Consider the following 18,383-nt stretch of genomic DNA (forward strand, 5'->3'; position numbering starts at 1 on the left):
CTGGTGGCTCAGATGGTAAAGAATCTATCTGCCCGTAGTGCAGGAGACCCGGGTTCAATCCCTAGTTCAGGAAGATCCCCTGGAGAAGAGAATGGCAACCCACTCCAGTATCCTTGCCTGGAGAATCCCGTGGACAGAGAAGCCTGGTGAGCTACGGTCCACGGGGCTGCAAAGAGTCAGAGACTACTGAGCGACCAACACTTTCACTTACTTTCAAACATATGTAACTGGAACAAAGGAGAGAGCAAGACCAAGTGAGCAGGGACCTCCCTGGTGGTCCAGTGGTTAAGAATTCGCCTTCCAATGGTGGAGATACAGGTTTGATCCCTGGTCAGGGAACTAAGATCTCACACGCCGCAGGGCAACTAAGCCTGCATGCCTCAACTACTGAACCCATTCGCTCTGGAGCCCATGAACCTGCGTGTGTCAATGAAGATCCTGCGTGCCACAACTACAACTTGACTCAGCCAAAAACAAACAAACAAACAAGTGAGCAAGCACCAGTCCACTACGCATATTTTTTAACTAGACGAATACTTAATTTGCCTGTGGTAAGATCCAACCAGTCCATTCTGAAGGAGATCAGCCCTGGGATTTCTTTGGAAGGAATGATGCTAAAGCTGAAACTCCAGTATTTTGGCCACCTCATGCAGAGTTGACTCATTGGAAAAGACTTTGATGCTGGGAGGGATTGGAGGCAGGAGAAGGGGATGACCGAGGATGAGATGGCTGGGTGGCATCACTGACTCGATGGACGTGAGTTTGAGTGGACTCTGGGAGTTGGTGATGGACAGGGAGGCCTGGCGTGCTGCAATTCATGGTGTCGCAAAGAGTTGGACACAACTGACTGAACTGAACTGAACTGAAAGAGTCTGCCTGCAATGAAGTAGACCCAGGGATCAAACCTGAAGATCTACCCAAAGGAGGAAATGGCAACCCACTCCATTATTTCTGCCTGGGAAATCCCATGGACAGAGGAGACAGTCCATGGTATTACACAGAGTTGGACATAACTGAGCAATTAACACTACTACTAATGTTAGTAATCTGGTTGGCTAATTTCAGAGCTTTTTTTTTTTTTTTAACCCAATGGCTTATGATCATGAAAGTCTTCAAACAGTGGTCTTTGACACAGGTTTGATTTCCAGAGAGCCACTAGCTCTCTCTTTCATCTGGGGCCCTGCCCTTGAGTCCTACCACTTTGACATGGTCCCAAGTTAACCCTTTCTGTAGGCTGCTCTCTGCCTCTGCCACTCTTGCCTAACTTTGTCCACAATGTGGAAACATAAAGAGGACAAAGACATACAAATGTCTCTCCTCCCTGAATCTGACCCCTTCTTCTCTCCTTATTCGTATTTTCCTGTTTTTCACTTACAAGCTTTGTTACGAGGAAGGGAGAGGGACACACTTCTCATTAGACTGAACAGTCGATGTCTGACACACAACAGTTATTAACTCTCAAATACTGACTGAACTGAATTCTGAGTGTAGGTTTTCAAACACCCAGATGACTTTCTTCTTAGTGGAACTGCAATTGTATGTGGAAATTTACACGCATTAAAGTAACACGAGCATTACAATGTCCTGTTCATCGGTTCTGGCAAAGAAAGGAAAAGCTATTGTCAGCTTACAAGGAGAAGGATTTGTGTCTTTCTGAGAGTAAGTCTTTTCCCTTAGCAACTTGCTCATATTGTCAAACTCATGCTGAATTCTCAGTGTACAAAAATTAGTCACGGAGAGATGATCTAGAGGTTGAACTTAAAGCCCCGTTCCTTTCTAGGAAGAGTCTTGGACCAGCTGATCTAACTCAGCGAGAGGTATTTCTCTGGAGACTCAGTAACCCAAAGCACAACTTAGCTTGATTCTTTGATGCCATTTCCAAACATTCTGTGTGTGTATATATACACTGTGTATATATTTCACTGGAAAATTTTAAAGTGCTTCACAAACAGCAGATACAGAACAAAGATTGGGGCTTCCCTGGTGGCTCAGTGGTACCAAGAACCTGCCTGCCAATGTCGGAGATGTGGGTTTAATCCCTGGGCTGCGAAGATACCCTGGAGGAGGAAATGGCAACCCACTCCAGTATTCTTGCCTGGGAAATTGAGGGCCAGAGAAACCTGGTGGGCTATAGAGCATGGGGTCGCAGAGTCGCACGTGACTTAGCGACTAAACAACAAGAATACAGATCAGCAGGCTCCTGTCTGATGAAGGCCCCTCCTGAGGGGGTCTAGGGCATGGACTCTGGTCTGTCTCTGTGAATAGTTTACAAACATGATGCTGCCCTGTCCCTCACATGGAGCTGTTCAAGTGATGGGGGGGACTGAGGTGTGGCCCCGACTCATCGGACAGTGGACTTTTGCACCTGCTTTGTATTTCTCAGAATGGAAAGCCCAAGCCTCTGGTATTCTGGGAAGCTTGCAACTGTATTTATTGTGGGATGCGAAAGCTCACCATGAGACACTACCACATGGGGTGTTGCCTGATGAACCAGAGAACTCTGTGAGCCTGCCAGGCTGCTTTGCACACCAGGTGGTTAAGACCACTTCTGACAGCAATGCCCAACCTCAGGTTGATGTAAGTTTACTCATAAGGATTAAAAAAAAAGAAACATGACAATTACTGCAAAACTTAGACAGTATTCAATACCGATTTGTGCTTCTGGACAGTCTTCCTGCATTTCGAGAACTTCAGCAGGCTCAGGGGCTGGTGTTTCAGGAACTTGCAAAAATTCCATTCTCCAAAACTGAATTTAAATAAGCATGGGGAACAAAAACAAAACAACACAGTTGAACAGATTACAGAAACCATTTATGAGTTACTGCATGAAGATGGATTCTCAGGGTTAAATAGGTAACCTGATTTCTCTTATTATGTACAGTCAGGTTTCCCTGTATCTTGAAAAATGTGGCAGGGACTGCTTCCAGATTAAACAGTTCTCCCCAAACTGTGCTGCATGAGATGTCAGTGGGTTTTTCATGGTCAAGGGAAAGGAATGGGGTCAAAGAGATTTCAGAAACACAGTTAAACTATGTACACTTCCTTATTTCCTACAAAACCCCTGTGAGCCTTGCATACACTGATATGTACTTTACAGCTCCAAGAAGGTGTACAGGAAGTAGGAGCCCCAGACGTGTTTGGCTAGGGTGCTCTTCATGATGCCTCACAGATGGAGTAATCTGGAATGCTGCTCTGCAGCCCTGCAGCTTTGGGGGTGTGCCCTTTGGGCGAGTGGCCACAGTCTAAGAGTAGAATGTGGCCGGGGAGTGGCCGATGGCCTCATTGTGTAGCTCTGCTTGTGACTGTGATTACAAGGGCAGCAACCATCTGCTCTCTCCTTTCACAGAGCACAATTAAAGAAGGACATAAAGAAAAATCTCCCGAGAGAAACACCCAAGTATTACAACAGACTAAAAAGGTAAACAGTCCGTGGATTCCATTTTTGGTAGAGGCCCAACGCATGAATGCATCGGCTTCCCTGGTGGCTCAGACAGTAAAGCTTCTGCCTACAATAAGGGAGACCCGTGTTCAATCCCTGGGTTTGGGAAGATTCCCTGGAGAAGGAAATGGCAACCCACTCCAGTACTTTTGCCTGGAAAATCCCAGGGACAAAGGAGCCTGGTAGACTATAGTCCATGGGATTGTGAAGAGTCAGACACAACTGAGTGATTTCACTTTCTTTCTTTTCTTTTCAACACATGAAAACTAAGAAAAGGATAAATGGATCTAGGATTTAGGTAAAATCACCCAGGATCTGAGACAAGCAAGGAATGGATGACGTGAGGCCCCTGGAAGCATGATCGAGCTCTGTGATTCTCTGCAGAGAAGAGATGGTCCCCATTTTCCCTAAGAAGCCATCTGACGGGCTGAAAGGCCAATACTTGGGCAGCTGACATTTCTAGCAATCCCAGTGCGACAGGGAAATGGTGTCTCAGTGATCCTGTATCAAGTGGTCAATGCACTAACACATCTACTTAATGGGGGGAAAAGAGGCCGAGTCACTGATGCTCCCCACATCTGATAACCCAGTGGCCAAGGTCTACATCTGAGTGCCAGTTTGCTAAACAGCAGGACAACCTCCAGGTGTCTTCACCTGAGGACAGCTACAGAAGCTTTGGGTGAACCAGGGCAGCAAACACCCTGGCGCATGTGCTCACAGAAGACCTACCCGGACCACGCCATCCGAGTGTCCCGTGACGATGACGTTCTGCGTGTCCCACTCGTTCATCTCTGACACGCAGCAACAGACGATCTGCTGGCTCCTGCCTGTGAACGTGTTCACACTTACGACGGGGTTCCCATTGATGCTCCACACATGGATGTACGTGCCGGCGCAGGACACGATGTCCCCCTGAGATGGGGAAGAGAAACGTCACTCCCAGCAGAGGACACGCTCCTCTCAGAAGCAACTGAATCTTTGGTCTGGCTCTTGAGAACTCTCTCAAGTGCTTTGACTAGTGACTGGGTAGTTTCTGAGGTAGCCTGGAATCCAGAGCTTGCTGACTTAAAAAAAATACCCTGAACAGAGGCCTCTTTAAGAATTCAAGGTGGCATGAAGACTGGCCAAGGTGATCTGGTGATGGATTTGGAAGCCCTTCCACACACTCAGCAAAGCCCTGCTGCATTCCATGTCAGAGCTATCTGTAATCTGAGGAGGTGATAACCACTCTCTTACTGTTTACAAAATCTATACCTTCCACCCACTTAATTTTACAAAATGAGCCCAATCATAAAAGCCACGGGGTAGAAGAGAAATCTTTTACTTTGGTGCAGCTGGGACTCTCCTTCAATAAACGAAAAGATGAAATCTTGGTAACACTGTAATATCCTATTACAAATTTGTATTCACAATAGAGAAGAAGAAAGCTAGTATGTAGGTCATTTCTTGGCACACGGAATTAAACCCTAAGACTCCCTGAGCAGATAAGTCAGTTTTTCATGAGTTCCAGAGATAGGGAAGAAAAAAAAAAAAAAAAAAGGAAGCTTTTCCTTCAAATTCTACCAGTTTGGTGAAAAAACAACCCACTACCGTTAAAGGAACTAAGATACTTCCTGAAGCATCAATAGTGTGTTGGTTAGTGCGCTGGGCCCTTTAGACACCCCAAAGCTTCTACACCATCCCCAGGCAGCCTCTCCTATCCCTGAGATAGTCTGACAGGCGTGATGCTAGGTCTGACTTCAGAAATGATCTGGTGGACACAGCCAGTGGGCGTAGGACAACATACAGGAATTGGAAGATGATCATCAAAACAATAAATATGCCAGCAAATCTGGAAAATGCAGCAATGGCCACAGGACTAGAAAAGATCAGTTTTTATTCCAATCCCAAAGAAAGGCAGGGCCAAAGAATGCTCAAACTACTGCACAATTGCACTCATTTCACAAGCTAGCAAAGTAATTCTCAAAATTCTCCAAGCTAGGCTTCAACAGTATGTTAACTGAGAACGTCCAGATGTTCAAGCTGGATTGAGAAAAGGCAGAGGAACCAGAGATCAAATTGCCAACATCCATTGGATCACAGAAAAAGCAAGAGAATTTCAGAAAGACATCTACTTCTGCTTCACTGACTATGCTAAAGCCTTTGACTGTGTAAATCACAACAAACTGGAAAATTCTTCGAGATGGGAATACCAGACCACCTTTCCTACCTCCTGAAAAATCTGTATGTAGGTCAAGAAGCAACAGTTAGAACTGGACATGGGAAAATGGACTGGTTTCAAACTGGGAAAGGAGAACATCAAGGCTGTATATTGTCACCCTGCTTATTTAACTTCTATGCAGAGTATATCATGCAAAATGCTGGGCTGGATAAAACACAAGCTAAAATCAAGATTGCCAGAGAAATATCAACAACCTCAGAAATGCAAATGACACCACCCTTATGGTAGAAAGTGAAGAGGAACTAAAGAGCCTCTTGATGAAAGTGAAAGAGGAGAGTGAAAAAGTTGGCTTAAAATTCAAAAAACTAAGATCATGGCATCCAGTCCCATCCCTTCATGGCAAACAGATGGAGAAACAATGGAAACAGTGACAGACTTTATTTTTTTGGGCTCCAAAATCACTGCAGATGGTGAATGCAGCCATGAAATTAAAAGATGCTTACTCCTTGGAAGAAAAGCAATGGCCAACCTAGACAGCACATTAAAAAGCAGAGACATTACTTTGCTGACAAAGGTCTGTCTAGTCAAAGCTATGGTTCTTCCAGTAGTCATGTATGGATAAGAGAGTCGGATTACAAAGAAAGCTGAGTGCTGAAGAACTGATGCTTCTGAACTGTGGTGTTGGAGAAGACTCTTGAGAGTCCCTTGGACTGCATGGAGATCCAACCAGTCCATCCTAAAAGAAATCAGTCCTGAATATTCATTGGAAGGACTGATGCTGAAGCTCCAATACTTCAGCCACCTTAGGTGAACAGCTGACTCATTAGAAAAGACCCTGATGCTGGGAAATGATTGCATTCGGGAGAAGGGGATGACAGAGGGCGAGATGGTTGGATGGAATCCCCGACTCAATGGACATGAGTTTGAGCAGGCTCCGGGAGATAGTGAAGGACGGGGAGGCCTGGCGTGCTGCAGTCCATGGGGTTGCAAAGAGTTGGGCATGACTGAGAAACTGAACAAGATCAAGAACAGAGGAAAGCTAGAAACGAAACAGCAGGACCCATGCAAGAGAGAAGGGAAGGGAAGGCAGGCGTGACCCGGTGCTTTTCCAAACCACTGTCTGTGGTGGTCTTGCTACTGTTCCTTCCCCTTCTCCCCCAGTCTACCAAGGTGGCAAGAACCAAACCAAAACCCAAACAAAAACCACACTGAGCAAAGCGCTGCTGTGTCTACCTCTGGAACCACCTCTGAGGACGAGTGTCAGCAACTGAGTTTTAATTAATGGGTTCAGTCTCTGTAGGAGACGGGAGGCTGCCACCCCATGATGCACTACACAAGACATTCTGCAATTACTCCAGGGCACCTCAATTAGAGTGCGTTTGAGCAAACCCTGTGGTTATGAGGGTTGAGAGTAAGGAGAATTAAAGGGCAGCTGCAAGGCAGCTTATGCCCAAAGTGTAGACTGCAGTAAGGCAGACTTGATGATGGCTACAAAAATGTAACAGAAATAGAAATCTTCTCATGAGTGATGGAAATGACAAAGGAATCTTCAAAGGTAAAAATCTAACATGTCTGTAGGGTCTGCAGCAACTACTGCAATCCAGTGAGTGTATGCTGGCCCCAGTGACAACTAACTAAAATAAAATCTTCAGCATTTGAGAACAATCAAAAACTAAGTGCCTGAAATAGTGCAATTATGCATTTGACTCAGAGCAACACAGTGAAGAGCAGGGTGGTTCTGCTGCACTGACATTTCCATAAACCTCCTCTTAGATGCCTTTGCAGGAGCAACCGAAGGTGCTGTTTTAAAAAACATTTTAAGCCTTTCAAATATATATGAAAACAAATTTGACTCTCTTATCCCCACACGCTCCCCACTCATTCCTGACTCTAATACTCTTATTATTTTGAGACAATCTAAGTGACATTAACTGGCCTTCCCTGGTGGCTCAGTGGTAAAGAATCCACCCGCCAATGCAGGAGGTGCAGATTCGATCCCTGGGTCGGGAAGATCCCCTGGAGGAGGGCCTGGCAACCCACTCCAGGATTCTTGCCTGGAGAATCCCCATGGACAGAGGAGCCTGGTGGCCTACAGTGCATGGGGTCACAAGAGAGTCAGACGAGACTCAGCAAGTCCATGGCACAACTGCAAGTGCCATTAAGTGGGAATGAGTAAATTTCCTTTTCTTCTTTTTCTCTGAGTGACTGCAAGGTATTTGACTGAAAGCACAGTACTCAATACTCAGAATCTTCTGGTATAAATTAAAGATATGCCTCCTTTGAAAGGAAAGCTGCCCGTGGCTGATGGTATGACAAAGCTAGGACCACTCTGTGTCACTAGCATGATGCCTGGCGGGGCTGACAGCAAGGGTGGGAGTGAATATTTACAGCTAAGAAGTGATGAGCTTGGGGGTTCTTATTAACTGCAGACTGACTTGCACATGTGAGAATTTGTCCCCTGGACACAGAGACCTCATTCTCTCTAAACCTACCCCGAATGTTCCTTGCTTCCCAACACCCCAAACCAATGACTCTTCCCCCTCCTTGCCTAGTCTGCATGGAGGCTCCTATGCCAGCAAATTTCTTTTGTTCTGTTTCTGTGTATTTTTGAGGGCCATTTTTTTTCATACCTTTGGAATCTGTTTTGAAAGCCGTTTTACAACCATTTTTCTCTTGTTTGGGTACCCAAATATTACTCTCCTCACTTTATAAACACTTTGTACATATTTCATCAAACTTCAACAATTTTAACAAATCCCACAAATTCCTTGCTTTTAAAAAAGCGCATTCTACACTGTTTTATTTTGAACCAAATCTTGCTCTTTGAAGTATTGCTGCAGTGATTGGATTTTAAGACAGAATTGTTTCCTGGGTTACAAACTTTAATATCCATTTGCTTTTGCAAACAACATCTAAACCAAGTGGCTTTTATAAGATGTATGTCCATCAACTTGGAAAGCAGAGTTATTTTGTATTTATGCTGGCCAGAGTTATGTGTTCCTACACACAAAACAAGTGAGCAATTTATGACTTACGGTTAATTCATTGATACACAGAGCAGACACAGGGGCCCGGTGGCCTCGGAGCTGGGTTAGGAACGACAGCTTGTTCAAGTCCCAGATGATGCAGGTTCGGTCTCGGGACCCGCTGACGATGATGTGATAGGCTAATGACGCGGTGGCACAGGTGACCGTATCAGTGTGGCCAAGTAAGGCCTAAAAGGGGAACAGATGAGACCTGGTCTCAGGTGGCTGTGCTCCTTACTGGACTCCAAACAGCTGGGTGCGCTGTGAACCGAGAGGCGTGCAGCTAGCGCGGAGCGCCTTGCGCAAGCAGCACCTGGAAGGCCCTCATTCTTTTCTCGCCACTGTCCCTGCCTCCTCAACCAGGGGTAAGAGAGAAGTGTGGAGGACTTGGGAGACGCCACTCTCCATTAGTATCTTACTTCTCTCCTGGCTTCAGCCCAGGATCTCAGAAGGAAGGGAGAGTCGCAACTGCAACCCAGCTGGGGTTTTCTCACACTTTCCGTCTCCACACGGAGATGTGTCGATCATAGTCTCCAAATTCAGAATTTAAATTCTGAATCTATTCTTTTCTGCTGTCGATTCCTCGAAGTCCATTCTACAGAACTACAATTGGATATGTTTTTTAAAAATGTAAGTGTGTGGTTGTAATACATGGTCCTAGGAAGATACAGTGAAAATGCAGCTCTGACGTGTCTGCTGAGCACCTGTTAAGAGCTGGACACACCTGGGTGTCTCCTGCACCCGAGAGGGACCTGTTCTCAAACCAGAATAAACACGTTTCTCTTTTGCTGGGATATGAAGAGAAACAGGATCAAGGGAAATGGTAGTGCATGAAAACAAACATTTTGAAGGAAAAGATTCAGATGACTGTTAGGAATTTCTGAGTATTTATCAAATTTATCAAATTTTGGTGATACACACACCCTTACTATATACTTAGCAAACCCAGAAGGCTGTTCGAAGTGAGAAGTACTTGGCACTGAGGGGCTAACAGGCATGCTAGCTGGCTGCGAAGCCCATTTTCTACACTGAAAATATCGCAAGCAGGAGTGTTTGGACCAGCAAACTGCACTGAGAGCCTTGCACCTGCTCATGTGGAGACTGTCTCACAAGGACTCACCTTTAGACCCAGCAACCACTGAAGGTTCTGGACAATAGAGATGGTCACTGGAGTAAGCAAGAGGGGCTCAATTCTTTCTATAGGTATTGAAAACAGCACTGTTTGTCTGAGGCTGGTTTTAAAATAGCGTTGGAATCACACAGAACTGAATTTATATCCTGGCTTTACCACAAGGTGTGACATGGGCCTGTGTATTAAGTTCCCTAAGCCGTGGTTTTTCCAGGTGTTAATTAGCTCGGGCTGATAATGATCTTGTAGAAATGTTAGGATTGCAGTTTTACATTTTTTAAACTCCCAGCACAGTGCCCTGAACACGGCAGGTGTTCAGTAAATGTCAGATATTACTGTTATACTACTTTTAAAATGTGTTATCACAGAAAACACCTAGATGTAAACTCCATTAAAAAGAAACTTACAGTAAATTCACTTATAAATCAAATATTTAAAAGGTGATGGCTTCATGATAAAAGAATTCTCGTTTTGATTAAACATTTATGATAGTCACCTCATAACAAGTGATCAAAAATACTTGTTAATAACATCACCAATGGTTTTTCTGAATACATTTCATGAATTTGCCATGTTCTTAAGAATATTATAAATGAAGAAACAGAAAACCAAAAATCAACGACTTAATGGTATAGATGAATGAAAAGCATCCAGAAAAGAAGTTATTATGAATCAATTGCAAATATAACTGGTTTGCAAGAATTTAACCTACATATAACTCTGAGAAACACTGACATTACTTAAATATATTTTTAAAAAAACTGTATCACCTAAAGATATCTTGCTTCAGATTTTATAAAAGGATAGCTTGGATCATCTTCAGAAATAGTATCCTCTAATTTTTCATTTACTTTTTTTAAGATCCATTTCTAGCAAAAGAACATACATTTTTTGGTCTTGTCCATTAATGTGTAAATTGCCTCGGAATTAAGGAAGTTACTCAGTTTCTCTAGAGCATGAGCGGGTGGGCTGGAAATAGGTCCACCATCTTACATTCTGTTACCTGTTTGAGAGTGAGAGTCTTAGCCTTTTCTTTTGAGGTACTCATCTCCCAAACACACACGACCGTGCTTGTTCCACCCGTGATGACCAGCTTGGGGTTGGGGCAGATTGCACAGAGAATCTGGCCCCACTCCGACAAACATTCATAAACAGTCACTGCCTGTAAAATAGAAGAGATGTGAGACACACATGCCATCAAGCACTACAAGCTTCTGAGACACGACGAGCATACCAAATGAAAGAGAACCTCTGTTTGGGTCCCTCCTGGGCCAATACCTGCTGGGCTGGTTCCCTAAAGCTCTACTCTGAACTACACCCTACAGCCTCCTAACTATAGATGCTGTTGAAAATCATAATAAGAAGCACTTTGTTCATATTGGGGTCTCCAGTTTCTCCAGTCAGGGAAAAAGACGTTTAGATTGTGCGATGGAAAATGACATTCAGGTTGTGTGATGCCGTGTGAGATGCAGGGGGTGACCTGGGGAAAGGATGCATCCGCTGTAGCAGGCAGAATGTAAAAGGAACCCATGAGTGCTGCTGTTCATGACAATGTGACTAAACAAAACTGTGTTACAGACACAGACTGTGTCCCTCATGCATTCAGGAGAGGACTGTCAAGGGGCAAATACGACCCCAAAGCGTCACTTATGTATTGCCTCTCCAAGAGATGCTAATGGGACTCAAAATGGTAGCCGCAACTGCTTCTTAGGGGAAGGGCGGCAGGTTTTCTGCCACCGAAATGGTAAGTGGGACAGTGACTCAAAGGGAGGCTCTTCTGGTTGGCAGAAATATTGAACACCTGGTTGGCTAGGGCCCCCTGGAGGAGTTCTTAGAGTGGAAGGCAAACTGCTAGGTCCTGGTACACAACCTTCCAGGAGAGGCTTTTCTGCAGGAAACGGGACTCGTCCACTAGCTCCTCTATCCTGATCGGATGCAGTGAAGCTCTCCCTTCCTCTGGGCTGGGGAGGAGCAGCTGAGAAGCCCTTGGCTTGAGCTATCCCCACCCCCATGAGGCAGGATGACATAAGTGAGCAAGCAACAGTGCAAACCTTGTCTGACTCATAGGTCCCCAGCCTGCAGCTGAGGTCCGCGTAGCCCCAAGCGAAAGTCTTGTTCCAGGTTGGCGGGATAAGAACCTTATTCTGTTCTACCGCAAGAATGCCTTTGTCTGTACACACGATTTGTCCCACAGGCTCTTTGAGTTCTACAAAAAATAAATCAACATGTTAGAACCAGTACAGAGAAAACTAACCTCCTTATCCCACAGAGGAGGGTAGAGAGTGTTAGTTGTGTCTGACTCTTGTGACCCCATGAACTATAGCCCACCAGGCTCCTCTGTTCATGGGATTCTCCAGGCAAGAATACTGGAGTGGGAAGCCATTTCCTCCTCCAGAGGATCTTTCCAACCCAGGGACTGAACTGGCATCTCTTGCATCTCCTGCCTTGGTGGACAGATTCTTCACCACTAAGGCTACCTGGGAATCCCACAGGGGAGGGTAAAGGGATCTCAAATATTCATACAAATCAAGCATCTTGACACCCACATTAATACAAAATGACCTGAGAAGGAAGTAGGGCGTGGCTTTCGATGGAGTCTTCTGCAGACCAACTGGGCAGATATCGACCCCGACTGGTGTCTCCAGCCTGCCTGGCTATGGACACTTGCTTGGGTTTGGCTCCCAGCCACCAGGCCCACCTTTTGATCCCGAGGACTTCCAGAGTGTTCTGGGATGCTCCCCAGAATGCCACACAGACCTCCAAACAACCTAGGCCTTTAGCCCCTCCCAGCCCTAGACTTCCTGAAGGAAGTCCAAGAACCCCAGCTCTGACCCAGGACTCTGTTGACCACGCCAGTGCTCCAGAGCCATCTCTGGGCAGTGGCTGGAGCTAGCACAGGGCAGAGTCTGTGGAATGAGACAGGCGGCAGAGAGCTGGGCACCCATCCAGACTTTGATGCTCCAGTTTTTGGATTTAAGTGACAACTTCAAGACTCTGCAAAACATTTTTTTTTTTCATTCAAAGGGGAAAAAAATCTACTTGGAAAAGTAATTTAAAATAACTTACAATAACAGTAGATGAAAGAAGCTTTTAAAGTTGGCATGTTAAAAATACAAGTCTTCTTACTGCTATTTCTAAATTGGCAGAACATGTGTAAATGAAGATGGCAGAAGTTTTTCTACAAGTTGAATTACGAGATTTGGTATACTAGTTTTCAGTACCCTAGCAGAGAGGAGAAACCTGTTGGGTTTCTTTCGGATGCAAAATCCAACAGGCAGAAAGAAGAGAAGAGAAAAGGAAAAGGAGACTCTGTATTTGATGGTTTAAGCACTTACTACAAATGACACTGTTGCTGAGAAGCAAACTTGTTATTGCTTAACTAGGATTATTAAACAGTCCCACAGAATCATCCATCAAAAGCCCATTCCCTGTCATTTTACCTTTCACAGGTGTTAGCGAAGGCCTCAGGTTGTCTAGATGATGAAAAAAGATCTTGTCACTGGCAGACCCTGGCGGGACGGAGGCCCCCGCATTGTCTCCATTGAGTCGACTCCTCACTCGCTTGGGTGGATGAGGTTTTTTAAATAACTGGTAAGAGAGAAGACAACACATTTTATAACGAAAGCTAACATTTATTAATCAACCCTTTTATTTGCCAGATATTTTGTTGCTATTTCACTTAAGCTTCACAACAGCCATTAGGTATCACATTGTCACATTTTATACTTGATGAAAGAGATTTAAAGAGGCTCAGAAGGTTGCCATCTGAGATCTCATACCTCAGTAAGCGGGGACAAGACTCTGATACTAAAGCTTGGGTTACCATCAAGCTCTATGCTACACTGATTTCATGATAATTTTTCAAAAGTAAATTAATCTCTTCAAATAACAGTCAGTTGAAAATTATTTTTCAGTGATGTTTAAAAATGAACCCATCTTTTACAGATCGATACCGTTCTGGGCAATGGAGAGCAGGCAGCCATTCTAACTGGGTTACATCTGGCGCCAACATGGGCTTTATGGGTGTGACATCATTCCTATCTCATTTAGGTGCTACTAATTTGCTCAGTATGAATACGGCTGCCTTCTTTTTACTTTGTGATGATGTAAAAGAACAAAAGATCTTTGTCATTTCCATTTAGTATTTCTAAGGGATTGAAAAGTATTAATGTACATTTAAGATGACTGTTTTTCAAATACTGTACGGTTTCTAAATAGGCAGAGTCATTTCTGTCGGAAAACTGATATTTGAGGAAGATATTTGGAAAATCTTAAGATGAAATGAGATTTAGGATGACTACAACACCATCACAGTCTATTTATTTGACATTTTGGGTTTCCAGGAGAAAAAATAGGAAAAAATATGTTTATAAAGATACACATCTGAGGCGCCCAAAGCTTTAAAGATGTAATTCCCATTTTGTCTACATACATGGCATAGGATCAGGGTTCCGTTATTTTTTATAAATGTCTTCAGAGACAAGACTCAGAAGCTGTATTAAAATACCCACATACTTTCAAATATGCTCATGAATGAACCTTTACTGAAGACCTTTATGAAGTACCTGAGGATAGAGCAGGCCAGGCAAGCATATATATAAGGATAAATTAACATGACAACAACGACAAAGCTTAGCTATTTTGAGGGATGGTTACACTTGGAAGTACTCTCCATTAGTTCCTGGAATGTCCTAGAAATATGTTAGCATCCAAACCCTATCTCCCAGACTATCTTCCTCTTAAACTCAAAAGTGGGGCAAAAATCCTGCAACAGGGCATGTGTGTTCAGAATATCTGTTTCCCAGAAGGTTATGAAAAGTGGTTCCTGCACATGTAACCCTCAAAGAAGGGAAAGGCTTAACTAAGGTTCTTCTGCTGTGATTACAGCTCATCAACAAATGTTCCACTTTGGAAGTAAACCTGACTCCTGCACTCGGGGATCAGATTGCACTGTGAGCGGCAGAGTCACAGGCGGTGACTTTTCCATATCACGGCTTTTCCATAAACAAAGACTTATCATTGTTCTGTGTTCCCAGCTGTCAACTGTGGAAACCTCAAAGTCGGTTAACCTACAGAAAGGGAGTGCAGGAGAGATGTCCGAACAGAGAAGGACAGCCAGGGTCAAAATGCAGAGGGCAGGGCACTTGGGGGAAAGGCGGTGGTCTCAACAGCCGGCAACGCGAGGCTTCTGCACTGTGTTGTGGTTTCTTCTGGCACACCCTGCCCTTGTTGTGGGCCCGGAGCAATGGCGATGAAAGATGGGATGAGCTCCCTTAGTGACTCAAAAGGAGGCTCTTCTGGTTTGCAGAAACACTGAATACCTGGTTGGCTAGGGCTTCCCGGAGGAATTCTTTGAGTGCAAGGCAAAGTGCTAGCCTCTGGTACACAACCTTCCAAGAGAGGCTTTTCCACAGGAAACGTGACTTGCCCACTAGCTTCTCTATCCTGATCGGATGTGGTGAAGCTCTCCCTTCCTCTGGGTTATGCAGGAGCAGTTGAGAAGCCAGTTTCCTGCTGAATCGCGTGTGGGGACAGGAAAGCATGCCCTGCCACTAGTCTGTGAAGGAAAATCCTCTTTGACTAACACAATTTCTATTTACCCGGACTGTAAGAGGAAGGAGAATGTAATAATCTAGGAACCCACTGCAACTATTGGGCAATATTCACGGTTCTTAATTAAAAACTTGGTCCAAAGTAAATTACTATATGGTCATCTACCATCCATAGATATATTGTTCAGTCACTAAGCTATGTCTGGACTCTTCCATGGACTAGGCCCGTGGGATTCTCCAGGCAAGAATACTGGAGGGGCTGCCATTTTCTTCTCCAGGGTATCTTCCCGACCCAGGGATGGAAGCTGTGTCTCCTGCATTGGCAGGCAGATTCTTTACCACTGAGCCACCACGGAAGCCCACAGACATTAGACAGAGCTTGAAAAATGTAAGAGAAAGTATCGACGATAAGGGAAAAACAGCCATACCTGTTTAGGGATCTGCCCAAAATTATTAATGAACCCTATGGTGGCTGTTTCCTTGAGGGGGTCATTTATGTTGTAGATATCCACTTGACCCTCATAGAAAAGGTGATGGAAGACATTTACAGCTTCTACCGCAGCAGGACCTTGCTGCTTATAGCCGAAGATTAAGTCGATCCACTCATGCAGATGGGCACTCACGTAGTCACATTCCAGAGCCTGCAATTTCAAAACACAGGTTCAGTCACTGGCTGACTTGTTATTACTAACGTGGAAAGTAAAAGAAGTGACCACTGGCCAACTGGAACTAAAATAACTAAAAACCATACAAATCACATTAGTAACTTGAACACACGGGGAACACATCGCTCAAGGTCCTCTCTGTTTTGTGGTCAGTGAGCCAGTGAAACCTCAGTTCCACCGCAAAGCACGTTCCCATTACCTCACGGTGCACCCGGATGAATTCTCGTGGGTCCCCTTTTGCCCAGGGTGGAAGGATAACGTCTCCAAGCTTGGTGCCGTTTTGTTTACAGCCTGTGAAATTAGACACATTAACAAGAAAATAAAAGAGTGAGATAAATAGTAACATCCTATTAAAGTAACAGAGAAATAGTGGGTTAGATTCAATACCAGAACTATACAATGTTACTACCAGAAGGGACCCTCAGAGATCATCTACTCTCGTATTTCCCCAAAATTCCTCCTTAGAGAGATTTATTGAGCATTCGCAAAACTGTGGGGCTCCCACAGTCAAAGGGCTTCAGGAAATGCTGAACTATGCAAGGTTAAACATGTTTCTTTTCTATAAGGCTCCTCCGAGGTACTGCTCTTCTCTAGGAAGGGTATTGGATACAACATTTCTGCCATTTAATTGACCACAGGACTCCTTCATGAAGCATTTTATGGGGTTACTGTTTTGAGTTTGGAAGAAACTGCCTAAACCAATACAAGCTCCTTAAGACTGCTCATCTGCAAGACCATTAACAATTTCTCTGAAGCATTCATGTAGGCTTTTCCAGAATGCTTAAAGCTTGGTGAGTCAACAGCAGTGGCCAAGCACTGAATCTCTTTTCTGGATGGTTTTACAAAATTCTGCATTCACATGGAAAAGGTTGCTGAAAGAATACCTAACTCCTCAAGCCAATTTCAGTCTGGATTCTATCTTGGCCTAAGAGGACATAAAAGTATGAGTCATCCAGACATATTTGCAATACATGTGGTTTCTCATATTTCTGACTCTTAAATTCTTGAGAAAACTCTGTAGAACCCACATTTATTTTGCTGCACTAAAAAAATAAAAGTAAAATCTGAAACAATGTGACTTTTTTGGGACTGCTGTATCTTTTGACAGAAAAAACACTTGTAAAGACTATACGACCACACGTGGCAGGAAAAGAAATCAAGTATAATAATTCATAACCATGTCATATGTATTCCACATAAACTGTTATTTTAAGTCACAGCCAGATAATCCCTAAAATAGTAAAGGTTGCATTTACTATGAGATCTATTGACAACAAAACACATTAAATGGGACTGGCATCTGAGGAAGTGGGTTCTGTTTCTTCTTTCAAAAAGTTAACTGAGCTTACAGAGCTTTCCTAGGCACAAATCGGATAATCACGGTAAACAATGACTCTATAAATGATAATGTGGACTCCCTAGTTTTATGCAGTTGGTTAAACAGCTGCATTATAAATTTTCATAGAGAACTGTTCAAATTTCAGGACACAAAAGGCAGGTTCCAAGCAAGGGCCAGTAAAAAAACCTTTCCTTTCATCATTGAGACTTGATGGCTTCTTTACAATGTGATACAAGTAAGAGATTAAAAATCCATTTTATTGTTTAAAGGAATGTTTTGATTTAGTTGGAAAAATTTTCATGTAACTTTAAAACAATCAAGTTATTATAGCCTCTCCCCCCTCTTTCACACCCTTTCCCCACCCTCTCTGAAATGTCCTGTAGGCCTAATAAGAAGTAAGAAATAACTTTTTTGATAATAAGAAGTAATAATCCCCTAACTACCTGATAGAATAGTAGATAGAATCTACTTTTCCCTATTTTGCTCATAATCCCTAAATACTGTGTGATATAATGTTATTTTATCAGCACTGTCTGCAATTTTAAAATGTCATTTAAAGGGGACAGTCTGTTGAAAACTCTTGGTCTAATTCTGCTACTCTGCAGTTTCCCTCCATGTTTATCCAAGGGTACAAGGATAAGACCAGGAAAAGAACCTACGTGCTCCAGAGCCAGGGAAAAAACCCCAGGAGTTCTTTCTTTTGTATTATTAGCTCTCTTTTCTGGATGGAGAGACAAACGGTTTTGTTTGACTTCCTTTATATTGAGGTAAAGTTCACATAACATAAAGTTAATGATTTTAAAGTGAACGATTCCGTGGCACTTCATATGTTCGCAGTATTGTGCAACTATATCTAGTACTAAGACATTTTGACCACCCCAGAAAGAAATCTTAAATGTAAACAGTTGCTCCCCATTCCTCCCCCTCTGCCCCCGCCCCAATCCCCTGCCTCAGGCCCTGGAAATCACCAATCTGTGTTCTGTCTATCTGTATTTACCTGCTCTGGACATTCCGTATAAGTGGAGTCATTATGTGACTTTCTGCATCTAGGTTCTTTTTGGTGTAATGTTTT

The 18,383-nt window shown here is 43.8% G+C and overlaps 1 protein-coding gene across 1 annotated transcript in view; it reads right to left on the reverse strand.

Moving 5' to 3' along the window:
• The window catches only part of WDFY3 (WD repeat and FYVE domain containing 3), a 192,177-nt gene that overhangs the window by 8,976 nt on the left and 164,818 nt on the right, over window positions 1-18,383 (reverse strand). Inside the window, exons 54-61 of the mRNA XM_068975585.1 lie at window positions 16,172-16,263; window positions 15,736-15,948; window positions 13,196-13,343; window positions 11,807-11,961; window positions 10,759-10,917; window positions 8,636-8,815; window positions 4,169-4,351; window positions 2,650-2,746 (exon numbers count right to left, since the gene is read on the reverse strand). Coding sequence (XP_068831686.1) covers window positions 2,650-2,746; window positions 4,169-4,351; window positions 8,636-8,815; window positions 10,759-10,917; window positions 11,807-11,961; window positions 13,196-13,343; window positions 15,736-15,948; window positions 16,172-16,263 — 1,227 coding nt within the window. The remainder of the gene's footprint in view (window positions 1-2,649; window positions 2,747-4,168; window positions 4,352-8,635; window positions 8,816-10,758; window positions 10,918-11,806; window positions 11,962-13,195; window positions 13,344-15,735; window positions 15,949-16,171; window positions 16,264-18,383) is intronic.

This window comes from Capricornis sumatraensis, chromosome 7 (assembly GCF_032405125.1).
Source record: "Capricornis sumatraensis isolate serow.1 chromosome 7, serow.2, whole genome shotgun sequence".
NCBI classification, from domain to species: domain Eukaryota; kingdom Metazoa; phylum Chordata; class Mammalia; order Artiodactyla; family Bovidae; genus Capricornis; species Capricornis sumatraensis.